The sequence below is a fragment of the Cupressus sempervirens genome, chromosome 4 (genome assembly GCF_028749045.1).
Source record: "Cupressus sempervirens isolate cs-2001-9-10 chromosome 4, ASM2874904v1, whole genome shotgun sequence".
NCBI lineage: Eukaryota > Viridiplantae > Streptophyta > Pinopsida > Cupressales > Cupressaceae > Cupressus > Cupressus sempervirens.
The window spans coordinates 477773520-477788853 of NC_143121.1; the positions used below are offsets into that span (position 1 = coordinate 477773520).

The following is a 15334-nucleotide window of genomic DNA, read 5'->3' on the forward strand; positions in this document are numbered from 1 at the left end:
CAAAAATATAATTTATGCCAACAATTCAATACCTGAAAAGCCAGTTTGTTTCCAGCATGTTTTCCACCATTAATTATATTGAATGCAGGAACTGGAAGAACAAATTTTGAATTTCCTGAAAGATCGGCAATATGGAGATAAAGTGGGACCTGCCAACATACATCACCAGTTGCACTTCACTATTTAAATTCCTGAATAAAAGTTCAACATATTTACAAAAGTTCAATGGAAATCTTAATTACAAGTAATAGAAGTTGCATTTTTTCAATAAATAAAATAGACTAGTATTTACACACCTCTTTCTCAGCAGCCCCAGCTTTACAAACTGCCATGGATACAGCCAAAATCGCATTTGCTCCAAGCTCTCCCTGGAATAAAGACAAGTCATGAGCACATCAAAACAAACAACTCGAAGAATAATTAAGTTTACAATCTCTCCTTTTGTAAGGTACCATACTTGGAGATGTTATCCTAGCATAAAGATTCCATTTCTAGAACATGGATATACTCTTCTTGTCAGGAAAAAGACAAATTAGATTTTTTGTTTGAAAAAAGATCAGTATGATTATATTGCAAATGAAAGCTAAAAGTTGATTCTCACAAGAAAATGTAAAGAATAAAATTCACTTCTTTCACAAAACAGCAGGGCAATGATACTGGAAGCTGAAGATTGAGTTCTTTAACTCTGAAAAACTCGCCGTCTTCCTTCTTTTCACAATAAAAGAAAAACAGCATAAATAAATTCAAAATATTTTAATTATGTTAAAAAAAAATCAAATCATGTTTAATACATAAGACAATAGCCAAAAGAAATGTTTGGACAAGAGTAAAGGCTACTATCAAAACCCACTGCTATGCAAAGGGGCTTTCCTTGATATCCATAGGCATGAAGCATCACCAGTTTGGAACTCTGAGCAACTAGACTTTATTTGCTCATTATGAAACAGCCGAACTGGAAAACAATTCACATAACTTCATAAAGTATTATCCAACAAATCAATATGGTTTATCTCAAGTACATTGTATGCAGCTTAGCTCTTTCCCCTCATAGGAGGGTGTTGCAACCCTGCAAATTGTTCAAGACTGAAGTCCTAATAACATGTTTTCTCATGTCCATCCTTTTATTTCTTGTGCATCAAAGCTGAGTGTTATGATGATCCCTTGGTTTCTTGTCCTATTCTGAGCAAGGTTTAGCATTTTTAAAGGTCTACCATTAGTTTGTGATAGTAATGTGCAAAAGAGATGACCAAGGAGCTCAACATTCAAAGACCTAGTATTTGCCTAATTATATATCAGTCTAAAGCAAGTCCAAACTAAGAGCTAAAAAATGGCAAAGACAAGAGAAAAGTGCACCTAACAACGTGTTGCCTGGGGTTAAGAGCCAGTATCTCTTTGGAGCATGCCTAGAAGGAAAATACCAGATTTGAATTGCAAAGACAACAAAGGGGTGCCCCTAATAGTTAATTGTCAATATATAAGTGGCTATAAACACTGTGAAATAATTCTAGCAGTTTATAGGCATACTTTAAATGGCAGGAAGAGTCCAAGAGCACTCCAAGTAGTTTATGCCCATCCTTAGATGACGGCATCCCTCTGCAAGCATGCCTTGGAGGTTTAAGTAAGTTGTGGGTTGCAGTTACCCAAGTCGAGAGTACCAAGCATGACAATGCCATTGTTTGATGTGATGAATAGGATTAAAGAGCACCCTTAGATTGTTTCAACTTTCAACCATGTTAAGTGGCAATGACCAGTGAGAAGCGCACTTTGAAAATATTGATCATGTTTTGAGTGGCATAAATGCTCATGAAGCATGCCAAATCAGTGCAAGTCAATCTTTACTGGTCCAATCAAAGATAGAGTCCACCAATCAAGAAATAGTATGTTTCAAGTGGTTAAGACCTAAGTCACAGGATATGCCAAATTTCATCCATGCTATTTCATTCTTACAATCTCTCATCTTGATGATGGATCACGGAGTATGATCCAAAATGTTGATGCTAGAAAACACACACACATTCAAATCCAGAAGCAAAATTTACATTTCAGCAAATTTTTACCCTGTCTGAACTTCATCCAAATTTTATGATGATTAATATGATATTGTTATTTAATAAAATATTATTTTATTTTACAATGATATTGAGTTATTTAGTTAAATTATTTCACAATGTTAAACTATTTTGACAATTTTGTAGATATCTTACTAATATATGAAAATACACAAATATATATAACTCAAATTTAATGTCACTTTTTTTCTTGGACTTTTACCCTTGCCGAATTTCACTTGAATTTTATGATTCACGAACTCAAGTTCAAATTCAAACCTTGTGACTTAGGTTAAATGGACAGAAAGATCATCTGGAAGGTATTAGAAGTCTGATGGTTGTAACTCTCCTAGAACGCATATAATCATCCATATCATGTTTCAAACGGTAATATCCCAAGTAGTCTATATCATGGGCAAATTTCAGTGTTAGTTATCAGATGTAGAGATTTTCATCAGGTTTATAGGGCACCACTTAAACTTCATTAGATTTTCACTAAAATTATTTTTTGCAGGAGAGTATGACAGCAAACTTTCAGCATTTGACTTCAAGATCTAAGGTTGTTTCCCAAATTTCTGATCAACATGCACAAACCCTAGGTTTTGAGTGTTGACTTTTAGACTTTGACAAGTTTTGGCAAGGTTTTGATTTCAATTGTTTTTTAGCTGCCTATTGTTTTGCATAAGCCATCCAACAGTTTCAACAATGCTTTTGCAGCCTTGCCAAATCCTAGGTAATGGTTCTCAATTGCACATTTGATCAAGCCATTAAAGTTCTACAAAGTGGAAACATCGACAAGTAGAAATTTTCAGTAACTCATCTATGACAGACATGAGGGTATCTGGTCTTTCGATTTTTCCTAAGTGGCTGAATCTTGAGACTTTTCTGGGCAATTCTGGGTACAAAGTACACCGGAATCAAATTCTAAAACGAATCTCCTGTGGGTACACATCTGGGATTTGTGTTATTAAATGCCTGTCTAGATGTTCTAGTTTGATCTTTTAGATACTTTTTTAAGACTTAAGACTGCTGATTAGAAAACATTCACAAGATTCTGGCTTGATCTTTTTGATACAGAAACCTGAATATAAATTAGAATGATTTGTTTCAAAATTTGAAATTTGTAATGGTTTTGTTTAGCATATGTATTCATATATGACATTTTAAACTTAATTCTAGTTTTTAGCTGCATATATATTATACATACACACACACACATATTTGTATGAACATACCTATATATATATATTTCAGTACCCAAATACCCGTACCCATTCCATTTACAATTTGGTAACTAATAATTTTACGAGTTCCTGAGATGAAGAAAAAAAGATAGATTTAGTTGTCATTGGAATGGTAATTAAGGTTTCAAGTCTCCTTGGAGGATCCTTCACTTTTCAGAAGACTAAGCTGCATTACAATCACTAAGAAGATCATCTATCAAATTACCTATTAGTAGAAGATACTTTTACTGAAGCTTCTACTCTTGGACATGTTGGAGGGCCTATATTTAGGTCACTTGAGTAAGCTCTTATTTCAACATGCCTAGAGTAGGTTTACAATTTTATGTTCTTTCCTTTCTTTGTAACTTTTAGCATTTTGCTTTAAAGATGGTAATTTTTTGGATAGATTAATTATGATCCGCAATCCCTGAACTTGGAATTTTGTAACCTTATAAATAAGTTTTTAAAGCACATTAGTTTTAAATTTTAAACATAGAAGCATACATTGGCAAAAAATAACAAGTATACACAAATCACCAGGTTTAGCAATTTTTTCCACCAATAAAAACAGTGTTATAGACTAGTGGAAATAAATTTCTGCAGCTTGTTTTCTCAAATGTTGACAAAAAGGTTACTATTAAAATACCTACATTTTGTGTAATCATGGTTTATTGCAATTTTTAGCTGTTTTTTACTTATTTTGACTTCAACAGATCGTTGTTGGAAGGAAGGCAATATTGCAATCATTTTATTTCATTTGCTTGATTGAACAAATTTATCTTGTTATTTTTCACGTCTAGAAAGCACTGACAACAACTTGAATGACTGCTCCTTCATGCTTTTGATCATGACTGAAGCTTGCTAATCTTGTTCAGACTTCATCTCTCTCAGGTATGTGATTGTTAACGAAGAAGAGGCCTCAAAGGAATATTTGTGAATTTTTCTTAATGTTAACCATTCCACTGGATGCTAGTGATTGCTTTTAACACAAGCCACTATGCTGAAAAATCATGGCAAGTATTACTAAGGAATATGAATCAGCTTTAATGCTTAAATTACTTGATTGTCAAATTGTTCGTAAAGAGAAATACCAAAGTTCAATATATGAAGACAAATTAAATTTGAAAAACACCAATTTCTTGTACGAAATTTGAAGTTCCATAACAATCATTTTTAATTTCATCTTTTTTAAATTATGCTTTTTATAAATATGCCCTTTCTCTTGTTTTCTTACTTGAAAAGGCTGTAAGCCCCAACATATATGCATAATATGTGGTAGTATATGCCAATTACATCACAGATTCCCATATATATACACATGTATGTTAAACATACATCCATTTATACATAAAAATAAATGTGTATAAATATGTACATGAATATATGTTTGTATATATACATATAAATATGTACACGGGGATATATTTATACACACAACTGCAATACCCACTGATATATAGATACACATATGTAAACACACACATGCATACAATATGTGTATTTACACTGTGCAAACATGCAGAGATGTGCATACATGTACCTGCATACAGGTGTTAACACACAGGTCAACTGCCACCCTAAACTTCGCTGATTGACTGGATAAATGACCTCTAATTTGACCACCAGTCACTAGGTCAAATGCATAAATCCAACTGATAGGCAAAGTGCATACGTAACCTAATAAGGTACAAATCTTTCAGATTTGATCCAAAAATAACCAAAAGGTTCAGCAGTCCTCTCTGGTTAAGTGCATAAGCAGCCTCCAACTTCACCTGCTGTGATTCCACAGTATTTTCCTACATGCAATTAAATCAGTCTAGAACAAATATTTCTTGTTTCAGTTTCAAGCTCATTCCACTTCCATATAATTTAATCCACACTATATTGGTAGTGAAGGACTACGATCTTAACGAGAAAGCATAGTAGTTGTGAGATGCAATATTTGGTTATAGCTGATAGCTAATTTGATGAAATACTTCTTTAACAAAGGATTTCTTTATAACTGCCAATGTAATTTTCGATGATCCATCCATCTTCAATGCTCAATTGCAGCACAACATTTGATTGTGTAGTTGGGAAAGGAAACACACTAATTCTCAGAAGTTCCTATTGGTAGATTGGATTAGTAAATCTAATGGAGAAGATATTGAGAGAAATTACTTTGACAAGGAAGAGAAGAAAGATTATAAAATGAGCAGCAGTGATTCCAGGGTTGAAAAGCGTTAAGGTTCAGAATCAAAAAGTGCAAGGAATGTCAAAAGCATTTAATATCTCTCCCAGCCTTTAGCATTTCAGGAAGCATTACATTAGCAGCCATCGCTATTCCACTACTGACAAAATCTCTCGCAAACGGCCTCCCTATGAAAACAAAGAGTCTTTCTTATCTAACGCTACTCTGTGGGTTCTATATTGCATGGAATACAGGTGTCAATGATGCCGCAAATGCAATGGGAACTTCAGTTGGCTCAGGTGCGCTAACATTAAGACAGGTTGAGTATCCAGAAGGATTCTTGGAGATTTTGGGAACTTTTCTGATGGATTCACATATTAGCAGCACAATGCAGAAACCAATTCTGATTGCTAATGTATTTAGTGTCAAGATTCTCTGCTATTTGCAGTTATGTTGTCATCGTTAGCATCTGCAAACACAATGGTTGGAGGACAGCTGATGAATAATGACTTAGAAAAAGAAAACACAGTGAAAGTTTTTTCACACTGCTTGAAGCACTTGTTGATTTGGGTAAGAAAATATTCTATATAGAAAGATTCTAGATGATTGATTGTTCTGTAAAAATTCGGTTGCCGATTATTTCACACAGAGATTGGTTTGTTTTGGTGAATAAGGATATCAAATTAGCAGTGCCATGACTCAGTAATACGTCTATGATAAAGGAATACTGAGACTGAAATGTATCCCAGTGAGAGGAAGCAGACTGCAAGGGGATTTTATTCTGATCTCAGGATGGTCATATTCCTGTCTAGGGCTCGATCTTATGACAGTTCCCACATAGGAATTTCGCCCACCTTGCTTGTTTTCTTTTAAGAAAGATGGATACAGATCTTCCTCAAAGCACAAAGGGCAGTTACAAAAGTTGTGCACTTAACAATTGCGTCAAGAGTTCCTAGCCAAGCTATCACAGTAGGTTCACGGTGATCTCGATCATGCCAGATGATGTTATGAGTTGAGACGCTTGAAGACATGGGAAACTCTTGGAGCAAGATATCTTCCATGTGAGAAGTGTATGCTTTCATGACAGAGGGAGCAGCTAAAGGATTTGATTCATTTGACATCCAAGGATCTTGGCCATATTGGCTTAAAGGGAGTAGACCACATTGAGATGGTTTCTCTGGTGAACAAGAAATTGTAGCAGCCAGAGGACTATAATTCATGGTATGGGGTCCCATGAATGTAGGCTGGAAGACCTTTATGTGGACACCTAGATCTTGACATTCCTAGATAGATGGATACTTGGCGAGCTTGGGATTCACCAAGAGTGATGCACACTCCAATCTTGTATTTCACGAATAGGTCAAAACATATGGAGATCAAATATCACCATACTAGAGATATGGTGCAAATGGATGTTGTTCAATTGAGGTACAATACCATTAAAGAACAACCAATATTCTCACTAAGCCTCTTGCCAAAGAGAAGTTTGCACATTTTTGAGACATGCTTGGAGTTATCAAGAATGAGGCCCTTCCTGAGAAGGGGTCTCAGCATCAATGATTTCTTGAGATGTACTTTAGTGCATTTTTCTCTAAGACAAAGAAATTTGAGGTGTCAACCCTCGTAATGCATTATCATCTAAGACAAAGAAATCTGAGGAGTCAACCCTCATAGTGCATTTTTTCTCTGAGATGGAGAAATCAGAGGTCTCAGCCCTTGTAGTGCATTTTTCTTTGAGATGGAGACATTTCAGGCATTAACCCCTATAGTGCATTTTTCTCTAAGATGGAGAAATTTGAGGTGTCACCCATTGTAGTGCATTTTTCTCTAAGACAAAGAAATTTGAGGTGTCATCCCTCATAGTGCATTTTTCTCTGAGACAAAGAAATTTGAGGTGTTAGCCTTTATAGTGAATTTTTCTCTGAGACAACGAAACTTGAGGTGTCAACCCTTGTAGTACATTTTTCTCTGAGATGGAGAAATTTGAGGTAGCCCTTGTAATGCATTTTTTCTCTAGGATGGAGAACATCGAGGTGAAAGCCCTTGTTTCTCTTTCCACTCATGGAAGTAACCATGGTGGACATCATGTTGAGAGATTTCATGATGCCATCAAATTGAGTGATTTCGTGATGAGAGTGTGTTTACATATTTCTTTCCACACATGGAGTAGCCACGGTGGATGTCATGTGAGAGAATCCATGACTTCGCACTTGTGTCAATTTGCTCTCTATGAGTAGCCATGGTGAATGCCATGATGAGGTGATGCATCACGTTGAGTGATTCCTCTTATGGTAAATCCATGTTTTTGTTTCAAACAAAGAAGATGAAAGCCCCTTATATAGATTTAAAATGAAAATGTTTCTAAAAGAAACAATCGTGACAAAATTAGAAAATGCCTAATAAACTAAAGACTAACTAAAATGAGCTTTAAAGAAACATTATAATATTTTAATACCCTCCCTTAATGGTCATTGTCTAACTGTTGTCTTTTGGTCACAAATTCTACATAACATTATGTTGTTGTTGAGACCCACTCCGATCTACAAAATGCTAATGACCGAGAAGTCAAAATTCGTCCAAAAAATAACAAAGAAGGGTGCCCCCTTCAGAAAGCTTTGCAAAAAGAGACAAGATCCCGTCATCGACTCTACCACTAACCCTCCTAGAATCAACAAAACATTAGACTAAATATCATCACAAAACATCCAAACTAATGTTGGAAAATTGAGCTGCTCTTCCATGGAGAGAGAGAGACAAACACTAGGAACAGCTAGCATGATTTTGAGGAAAAATTGAAGACACTTCAAAATTTGCAGATGAGCAGGATGCCCCAAAATAGACTACAAGATATTTGAAGTTTACAAAGCATCATTTTTTTTTTGGAGAAAATTTGGCAAAGACCCAACACAATTTTTAAGGTGACAAATTGATCAAACCCAATATGATTTTTGAGGTGAAAAAATCAATCAAAACCAAATAGAATCCGAGAAATAAAATTACAAAATACAAAATACAAAACTTTGTTTTTGAGGAAAAACAGTAAAATCCACCAAATAATTTGAGGAAAAAATTAAACCCACCAAATAATTTTTGAGGTAAAGGTTATTAAAACCCAGTCATGATTTTTAAGGAGAAAAATATTAAAGCCTATCACAAAAATTTTTAAGGGGAAAATTATGAAACCTAGTGAAGAAACCTTTACACGCAAGATGCGATAATTCGTGCGGTAAAGACGCATGCACAAGAAACATGCAAGTACATGCCTCAAACACAAGTACATGCAACCATAAAAAAACAGACATTTTGCTCAAACCAAGAAATTGCGTAGTCAAAACCCTTGACCTAGTTTGCAATTTCCAACAAAAATCTTTGAAGATGAACCATAAAAATTTCCATAAAATACCTCTAACAATTTTTATTTCAAAAAATTGAAAAAAAATTCTAGAAAATTTCCAAATCAGAGTATCAAATTTTTATTAAAAAATTGCCAAATTTTATGAGATCCCATTGACCCACTCTAATACCATGTTATTGGCAATCGAAGTTCTTGTTTTAAACAAAGAAGATGAAAGCTCCTTATATATATTTACAATGACAATGTTTCTAAAAGAAACAATCGTGACAAAAACAAAAACTACCTAATAAACTAAAGACTAACTAAGATGACCATTCAAGAAACATTATAATATTCTAATAATTTCATGATGAGCACTTGTGTTCATTTTCATTTTCATTCACGGGAGTAGTCATGATGGACCCACTCTCTAGGAGTAGCCATGGTGGATATCACTACATAAATCAAATATTGAGAGGAATTCCCCCTAGCTAAGGTGTGTTAATGTTATTGTAGCTATGGTCGGACTTCTTCTGGCCAACATGGATAACATAAAGGTTGTGATAATATAATTATATTGATAACAATTATTACACTGATAACATAATTATTATATTGTCAGAAGAGTGGTGGCCTTGGTGAAGGGGCACCATTGATAAGTATAAAGGAAGAATAAATATTCCTCTCTTATTATTCAATATGCACACAGACCAAAAAAAACAATGTATTGTGTTATATTTGCATTTGATTTTAGGTATACTATTGTATTTGTACTTGGTGTGCATATGTATGTATATATGTGTGTGTACGGGTATGTGTATGTGGGTGTTGTTTACCGTACAAGGTAGACAAATATTTATTGCATTAAGAGACTAGAATGTAACACAAAACTAGATACTTTATTCATATAAGCAGATATGCAATCACGGTTACAATGATGATTCATACTTCCATTCAGACAATGTACATATGCTTCTCGAAGAGGTGACTCAATCGTCATGCAACCTTTCGGACACTAATTAATCCCATCGGCTATAATATAGTTTTTACCAACATCATCCCCCCCAAAAGAAAAGTCATCTCCAGATGACATAATAGAGACAACTAACTACTAAGTACATCAAAACTCAGAACAAACTAAGAAGAAGAGGGGTGCGTCCCTGCTGGTGTAGTAGATGTCCTCTATGTCCATAACTCATTCAGCTGTGCCCGCAACTCGTGTACCTATTGTGTTCGGGCATCCAAATTCACCTCTGCTTGCATCTGAAGTTCTAATGCTCTCTTCATCATGTCAACTATGTTTCGAAGCTCCACCTCCTTTGCATCTAACTCCCTTTTCGCATCCCCCGACTAAGATAGAAATGTTGCCTTCTCTGACTCCCTCTTGGCAATGAGGGTTGCCCACTCCTCCCAAGCTACCTGTTGTGCAACCAAACAAGCTTCTACTACGGCTAATCTAGTAGCTATCTCCTACCGAGCCCTTGTTGCTACAACTTGATCCGCCTTACCCCTACGTAGGGCATAGTATGCCTCCTGATACACTTGTACTATCTCTAGTGTCAGTTGCTCAACTTTTCTTTCCACTACAAGCTCCTTAGTCGTCCACTCCTGCCGCATCTTTGGGGTCTTTATATTTGGCCATCCTCTCGCCTCGAAGCATAATGAGAAGGCCACTGGACAACCAACCCTCATGAATGACAAAACCTGCTCTAACTCCCACACCACAACCTCCAAAGCACGTCTCTATGTTGAAACTACTACTCAGGAACCGCGAGTCAACACGTCTACTAAGTACATCTCGACAACCTCCTCCCCTATAGCTATTGAGGGGTCAAATGGTGTTGGGTGCTTCGTGGCCATCATTGCCTCTACTGCTTCTAACATCCTCTCTACAGTACTCCCTATAAGAGGTGGGGGTGGTGGCTCAACTGTAATGGTAGGATGACTCTCCTCTGGTGGGGCTGGGGAATCCAATGCTTGAGGTACTTCTCTCATAGGTGAGATAGTGGCAGATGTTAGTGTTACCATTCTAATGTTGAATCTCCTACTCAAGTCCTGCTCACTTAAGTTTTGTGTTGCAGTACCCTCACTAGTGGCCAATAATGCATCGTCTATCGTGACCACCGCATCCGATCCCACTACCTCTAGTCTGCCCTGTGGTGTCCCCAAACTCTCAGGAACCTCCTATACCAATAACTCCATCACTTCCTCTAGCAAGTTTGTCATCAGTGATGAGTGGGACTTTATCTCAACTAAGGCCACGGCCTCCAGAATGGTCAGGGTCACTACAATCGGCTGAGCCGCTACTATGACAAGGGTCATTACTACTAGTTGCCTGAGTTATCCAAATCTTGGAATATGTGCATGTGTGTACCCATAGGAACCAAATGTGTTGTCACTGAAAATGTAGGTCTTGGAAATAGTAATGGTGTTGCCATAATAACTTCCACCTCTTTGTCATCCTCTTCCTCCTCTCCGTCAGTCCCACTATCATTAGAAGATGTCTCCTGCCGACCACTATCTATATCTCCTACATCCTGTCTGAGTCGCCTCTGCCTAACCATGGCCTTCTAGTCACCAAGTGTGTCTAAGTGCCTCCACTACATAATAGGGGGCTCACCTAGCGCGAGCGAGCCAAGCTTGACCTGCAACCTGTCACAAGGAATCATCCACGTTGTCGCATCCAGGAATAACCCAATCACGTAGTGAGGCATGTAAAATGTCTTATGTTGAAGTGTCATGAACTCACACATTCTTTATGCCAATAGTGAGGCCCAATCGTACACTCTCTCATTCAAGATCTTGTTCATCATTCGCTGCCTGTCGAAATGAGATATCGGATGCGCGGCTTGATCTTGTGAGCTAATTCTTCACTAGGTCCATGAGGCAATGCCAATGCCCTTTTTGAATGTTGGACTTCATTAGTCCTCTGCCCTTCGAAGAGTCCATTAGAGCTTCTTTTTCTGCTTCCGACAGGTCACCACACACAAGCTATACCAATTATGCCTTCACCTCACGACTTAACTTCTTCAGTTTGTTAACAATTTTCTTCTCCCCTTGTGCATGGCCAGGTATTCCAAATACCCATGTAAAATCCGATGCCCCCAATGAGATTACCAAATCACGCCCAAGATAGGCAAATGAACTGGTTCTCGAGAATCGATCATAGGTCTCTATCATTGTGCACCAAAAAGCCTTCATAATCTCAAATGCAAAACACTAGCATTTGTATCACCCATTCTACCTATGCCTTTCGGATGCTATTCTTCACCAGATGGTCCTCATGTGTGTCCTACGACCATTTCCTACATTCAGCTCCATTCAGGCCTTCAAATAAAATATCATGTGGTGTGAGGTGAGCTGGTGCAGCCGCTAGTTGTGCTACCTGCTTGCCCTTCTTTTTACTTGTGCCTGTGCTTCTGCCTCCTGCAACACGAATACCTGAGGGAAAAGTCTTCACACTTTTGTTCATGTTTGTGTTGGTTACTGAATCTTCATCTAACTTCTTCCAAGCTCTCTTCTGTCTCCTCTTTTCTCCTTCTGTGTGAAGAAAATGGTTAGGTTATTTTGCTCGACTCTTCCTTACAATTCCTTCAAATTTGTTGGGTTTGTACGGCTCATGAACTAACAAACTACGTGCTTGAAAAACAAAACACATTATGGTGGCTTCTTTGCTACTAATGCCTTTGTTTTGTAAGTCCATACAATGCCTTTGCTTTGTGCCTACCAGAAATGAGAAAGTCCGTACATAATTTAATTGCCCATATATGTTTTTATGAAAACGTTGTGCGATGACTTGCTCCTGATGGGTCGTACGGTTTCACCTTGCCTCCTTTAGCTGTGCTCATACTGTACGGTCTTTGCCTTCGAATACCATTCCTTGTCCCTTACTTGCTTTATGAGGTGGCACTTTGGATGCCGTACGGCGTTCTTTTAGAAGTCGTATAGCTAATGCTGGAGATGGTGTATTCTTCCTTACGGTCATACGGTGCTCTCTGTTTCTTATTGGGTCTGTACAATGTGCTTCCTTTCTTTTCTATGTGTAATTGTCAAGAGCCTGTACAGTACTTTCTTTCTTTTGTACAGTTCTATGTTTTCCTTTTATGTTGCCATACGATGGTGTGTTTGTCGGTGCCTTCAACCTTATTCGGTTGTACGACCGTACATAGGAAGTCAATTTGCAATGTTTTCTTGTGGACACCGCACAGTGTTTGGTTTCATATTCAATCCATACAATTGTGCTTCAAGGCTGTATTGCTTCCTTCACCTTGGCCTCTCCATGTCTGTACGTTGCCTGTGTTGCTCTCTTTTTTGTCGTACGGTGGTGCTTTGCAATGCTCTGTGGCTGTACGGTAGTTCTATTTCCCTTTGTGCTCCTTATGTTTTGATCGTACGGTGTTATGTTTCTCTTCAGCTGCTCTCCTTATACCGTACAATGTGGTTTGGTGTTCCTAGGAGTAGTACAGCCTTTTCCCAAATGGTCCCATATATAGGCCGTATGGTGCTTGGTATGGTATTCTGCATCCAAATCCTAATTCTTTGCTTGCAAATATCAAAATCCTTATGCCAATAATTGCCTATAGTTTATTACTAGTAGTATAATAATAATAGTTTTTTTTTCTTATATATTATTATTATTTACTTACTACTATAATTATTTTTCACATTTGATTTGCTTGGGTATCACCATTCCCCCAGCTTTCATTCCTCTAATGGTAAATTTTTAGCTTTGAACCATTTACCAAGTCGGTCACTTCCTATAGTTCCCCCATCATTCAAATAGGTCTTGTGCATGTGAGGGGTTCGGAGGCATAAAATCCCTCTTTGATGGCTTCTCAGCTCTCTAGCATCTATCACATGCAACGACCCACTCCCTGGCATCGTTGTGTACGGTTGACCACCACAATCCTACTAGAAGCATCTTACACACAGTTGTGTCCGGCCCCATATGTCCTCCTATGGGCTCTTCATGTGCTTCCTTCAATACTTTTGTTATTTCTTCCTCTAGAACACATCATCATAAAATCTAGTCAGGTTCCATCTTGTATAGCAACCTGTTGATCAATTGGAGCATTCGACTTCTCAGTACTAGTTTCCTCTCGCTTGGCGGCATTTCCCTCAGGAATTGCCCCATTGAAAGATATTCCTCAATACTCATGTACCAGGATGCTAGTACGGCGATCTGAAATAGTTGTGCGTCGAGAAAGTCATTATTGACTCCCTCTAGAGGTTTTCCCAATTTGATCCTGGAAATACTATCAGTAAATGGTATCGGAAATGGATCCTTAATTGTTACTGCGTTCAGATAGCAAAAGTCTAGGCATATCCTTATTTGAGTGGTATCCTTTTTCATTGATATCACAATTGGGGATACCCACTCACTGGTCTGTACCCGAAAAATAATGCCTGCCTCAAGCATCTGGTTAATCTCATTTGTGACCCATGTGGCATAGTTTTTGTTCATGTGGCATGGTCACTTCTGTATGGGTACTACTCCTATCAATGGGATGTGGTGGACACACAATTCTGGCAATACCCCTTTCAAACCTTTGTATGTCCACACAAAAAATCCTTATACTCCATAAATATTTTAAATGTTGCTACTTTCAAAACTGGATTCACTCATCTCCCACAACTATGGTCTTTGGATTAGCCTCGTCCCCTAAGTTCACCGTCTTCACCGTGGGTTCTTCATATTTAATAGGCTTCTCTTCAATGAATGTGTGTGCAGGTGTTTCGTCTATCTGCGCCTCTCCTTTCACTTCTCTATATTTCATTGGAAATTCGTTCTTTTACTCTCCCTTATTTCCTTCCTCGACCCCTAACATGTGTCGGCTTGGAAAGAGCTCATCGTCCTCCATTTGCCAATAGAGTAGGCCGTTCACCAAATCCAAGTCGTTGTCATCAAATCCTCCTTCTAGTCTCAAGATTCCTTCTTTGTTGGGTTTGTTTCTTCCCTTCATTGTCTCCTTCGCCTTCGGAGTCTAACGATGCTGCCTCATCTCTCACCATTTGGGTGTGTAGGTCAACTACGAACCTACGACCTCCTCTTTCCATGGACAGAGTGTTTCTTTTCCACTTGTGTTTCACCTTTCCCTACACCAACTAGCTCCTTCTGAGGATGGAGTCATACCCTGTCCTTTTCAACGGAATGACCACGAAGTCCAGTAAGAAGGGTTGTGTCCCGATCGTTACAGGTTGTGCCGTTAGAGTCTCAAGGGGTTTGATCCCATGTTGATCGGCGGTGAGCAGTTGGAATGTAGGCGGCCATAGAATAGGTTGCCCCAACTTCTTCCATGTTTCTTCCAACAATACATTTACTTCCGACCCTCCATCTACGATGGTGTCCATGAGGATAGTTTCGAGAATACCCATCTCGACTACTACAGGGTGTCTTCCTGTGTCCAACGCAAGTAGCATTGGGTCTACCGTGGCCATTCCACTTCCACCTTGTGTGTCCTTCCCTGGCTCTTCCACCGCCTTCAGGGATGGTGTCATGTTTAGGATTGCAATCTGTAACTGAGGCATTGCAAGAAGGTCGTTCAGTTTCATGGAAACC

The 15334-nt window shown here is 38.0% G+C and overlaps 1 protein-coding gene across 4 annotated transcripts in view; it reads right to left on the reverse strand.

Annotated features, from left to right (window-relative positions):
- The window catches only part of ENOC (cytosolic enolase), a 183268-nt gene that overhangs the window by 87497 nt on the left and 80437 nt on the right, over nucleotides 1-15334 (reverse strand). For all 4 annotated transcript variants that reach the window (XM_089825574.1, XM_089825576.1, XM_089825575.1 and 1 more), the window contains exons 4-5: nucleotides 297-368; nucleotides 33-149 (exon numbers count right to left, since the gene is read on the reverse strand). In XM_089825574.1, the coding sequence (XP_089681700.1) occupies nucleotides 33-149; nucleotides 297-368 (189 nt within the window). The remainder of the gene's footprint in view (nucleotides 1-32; nucleotides 150-296; nucleotides 369-15334) is intronic.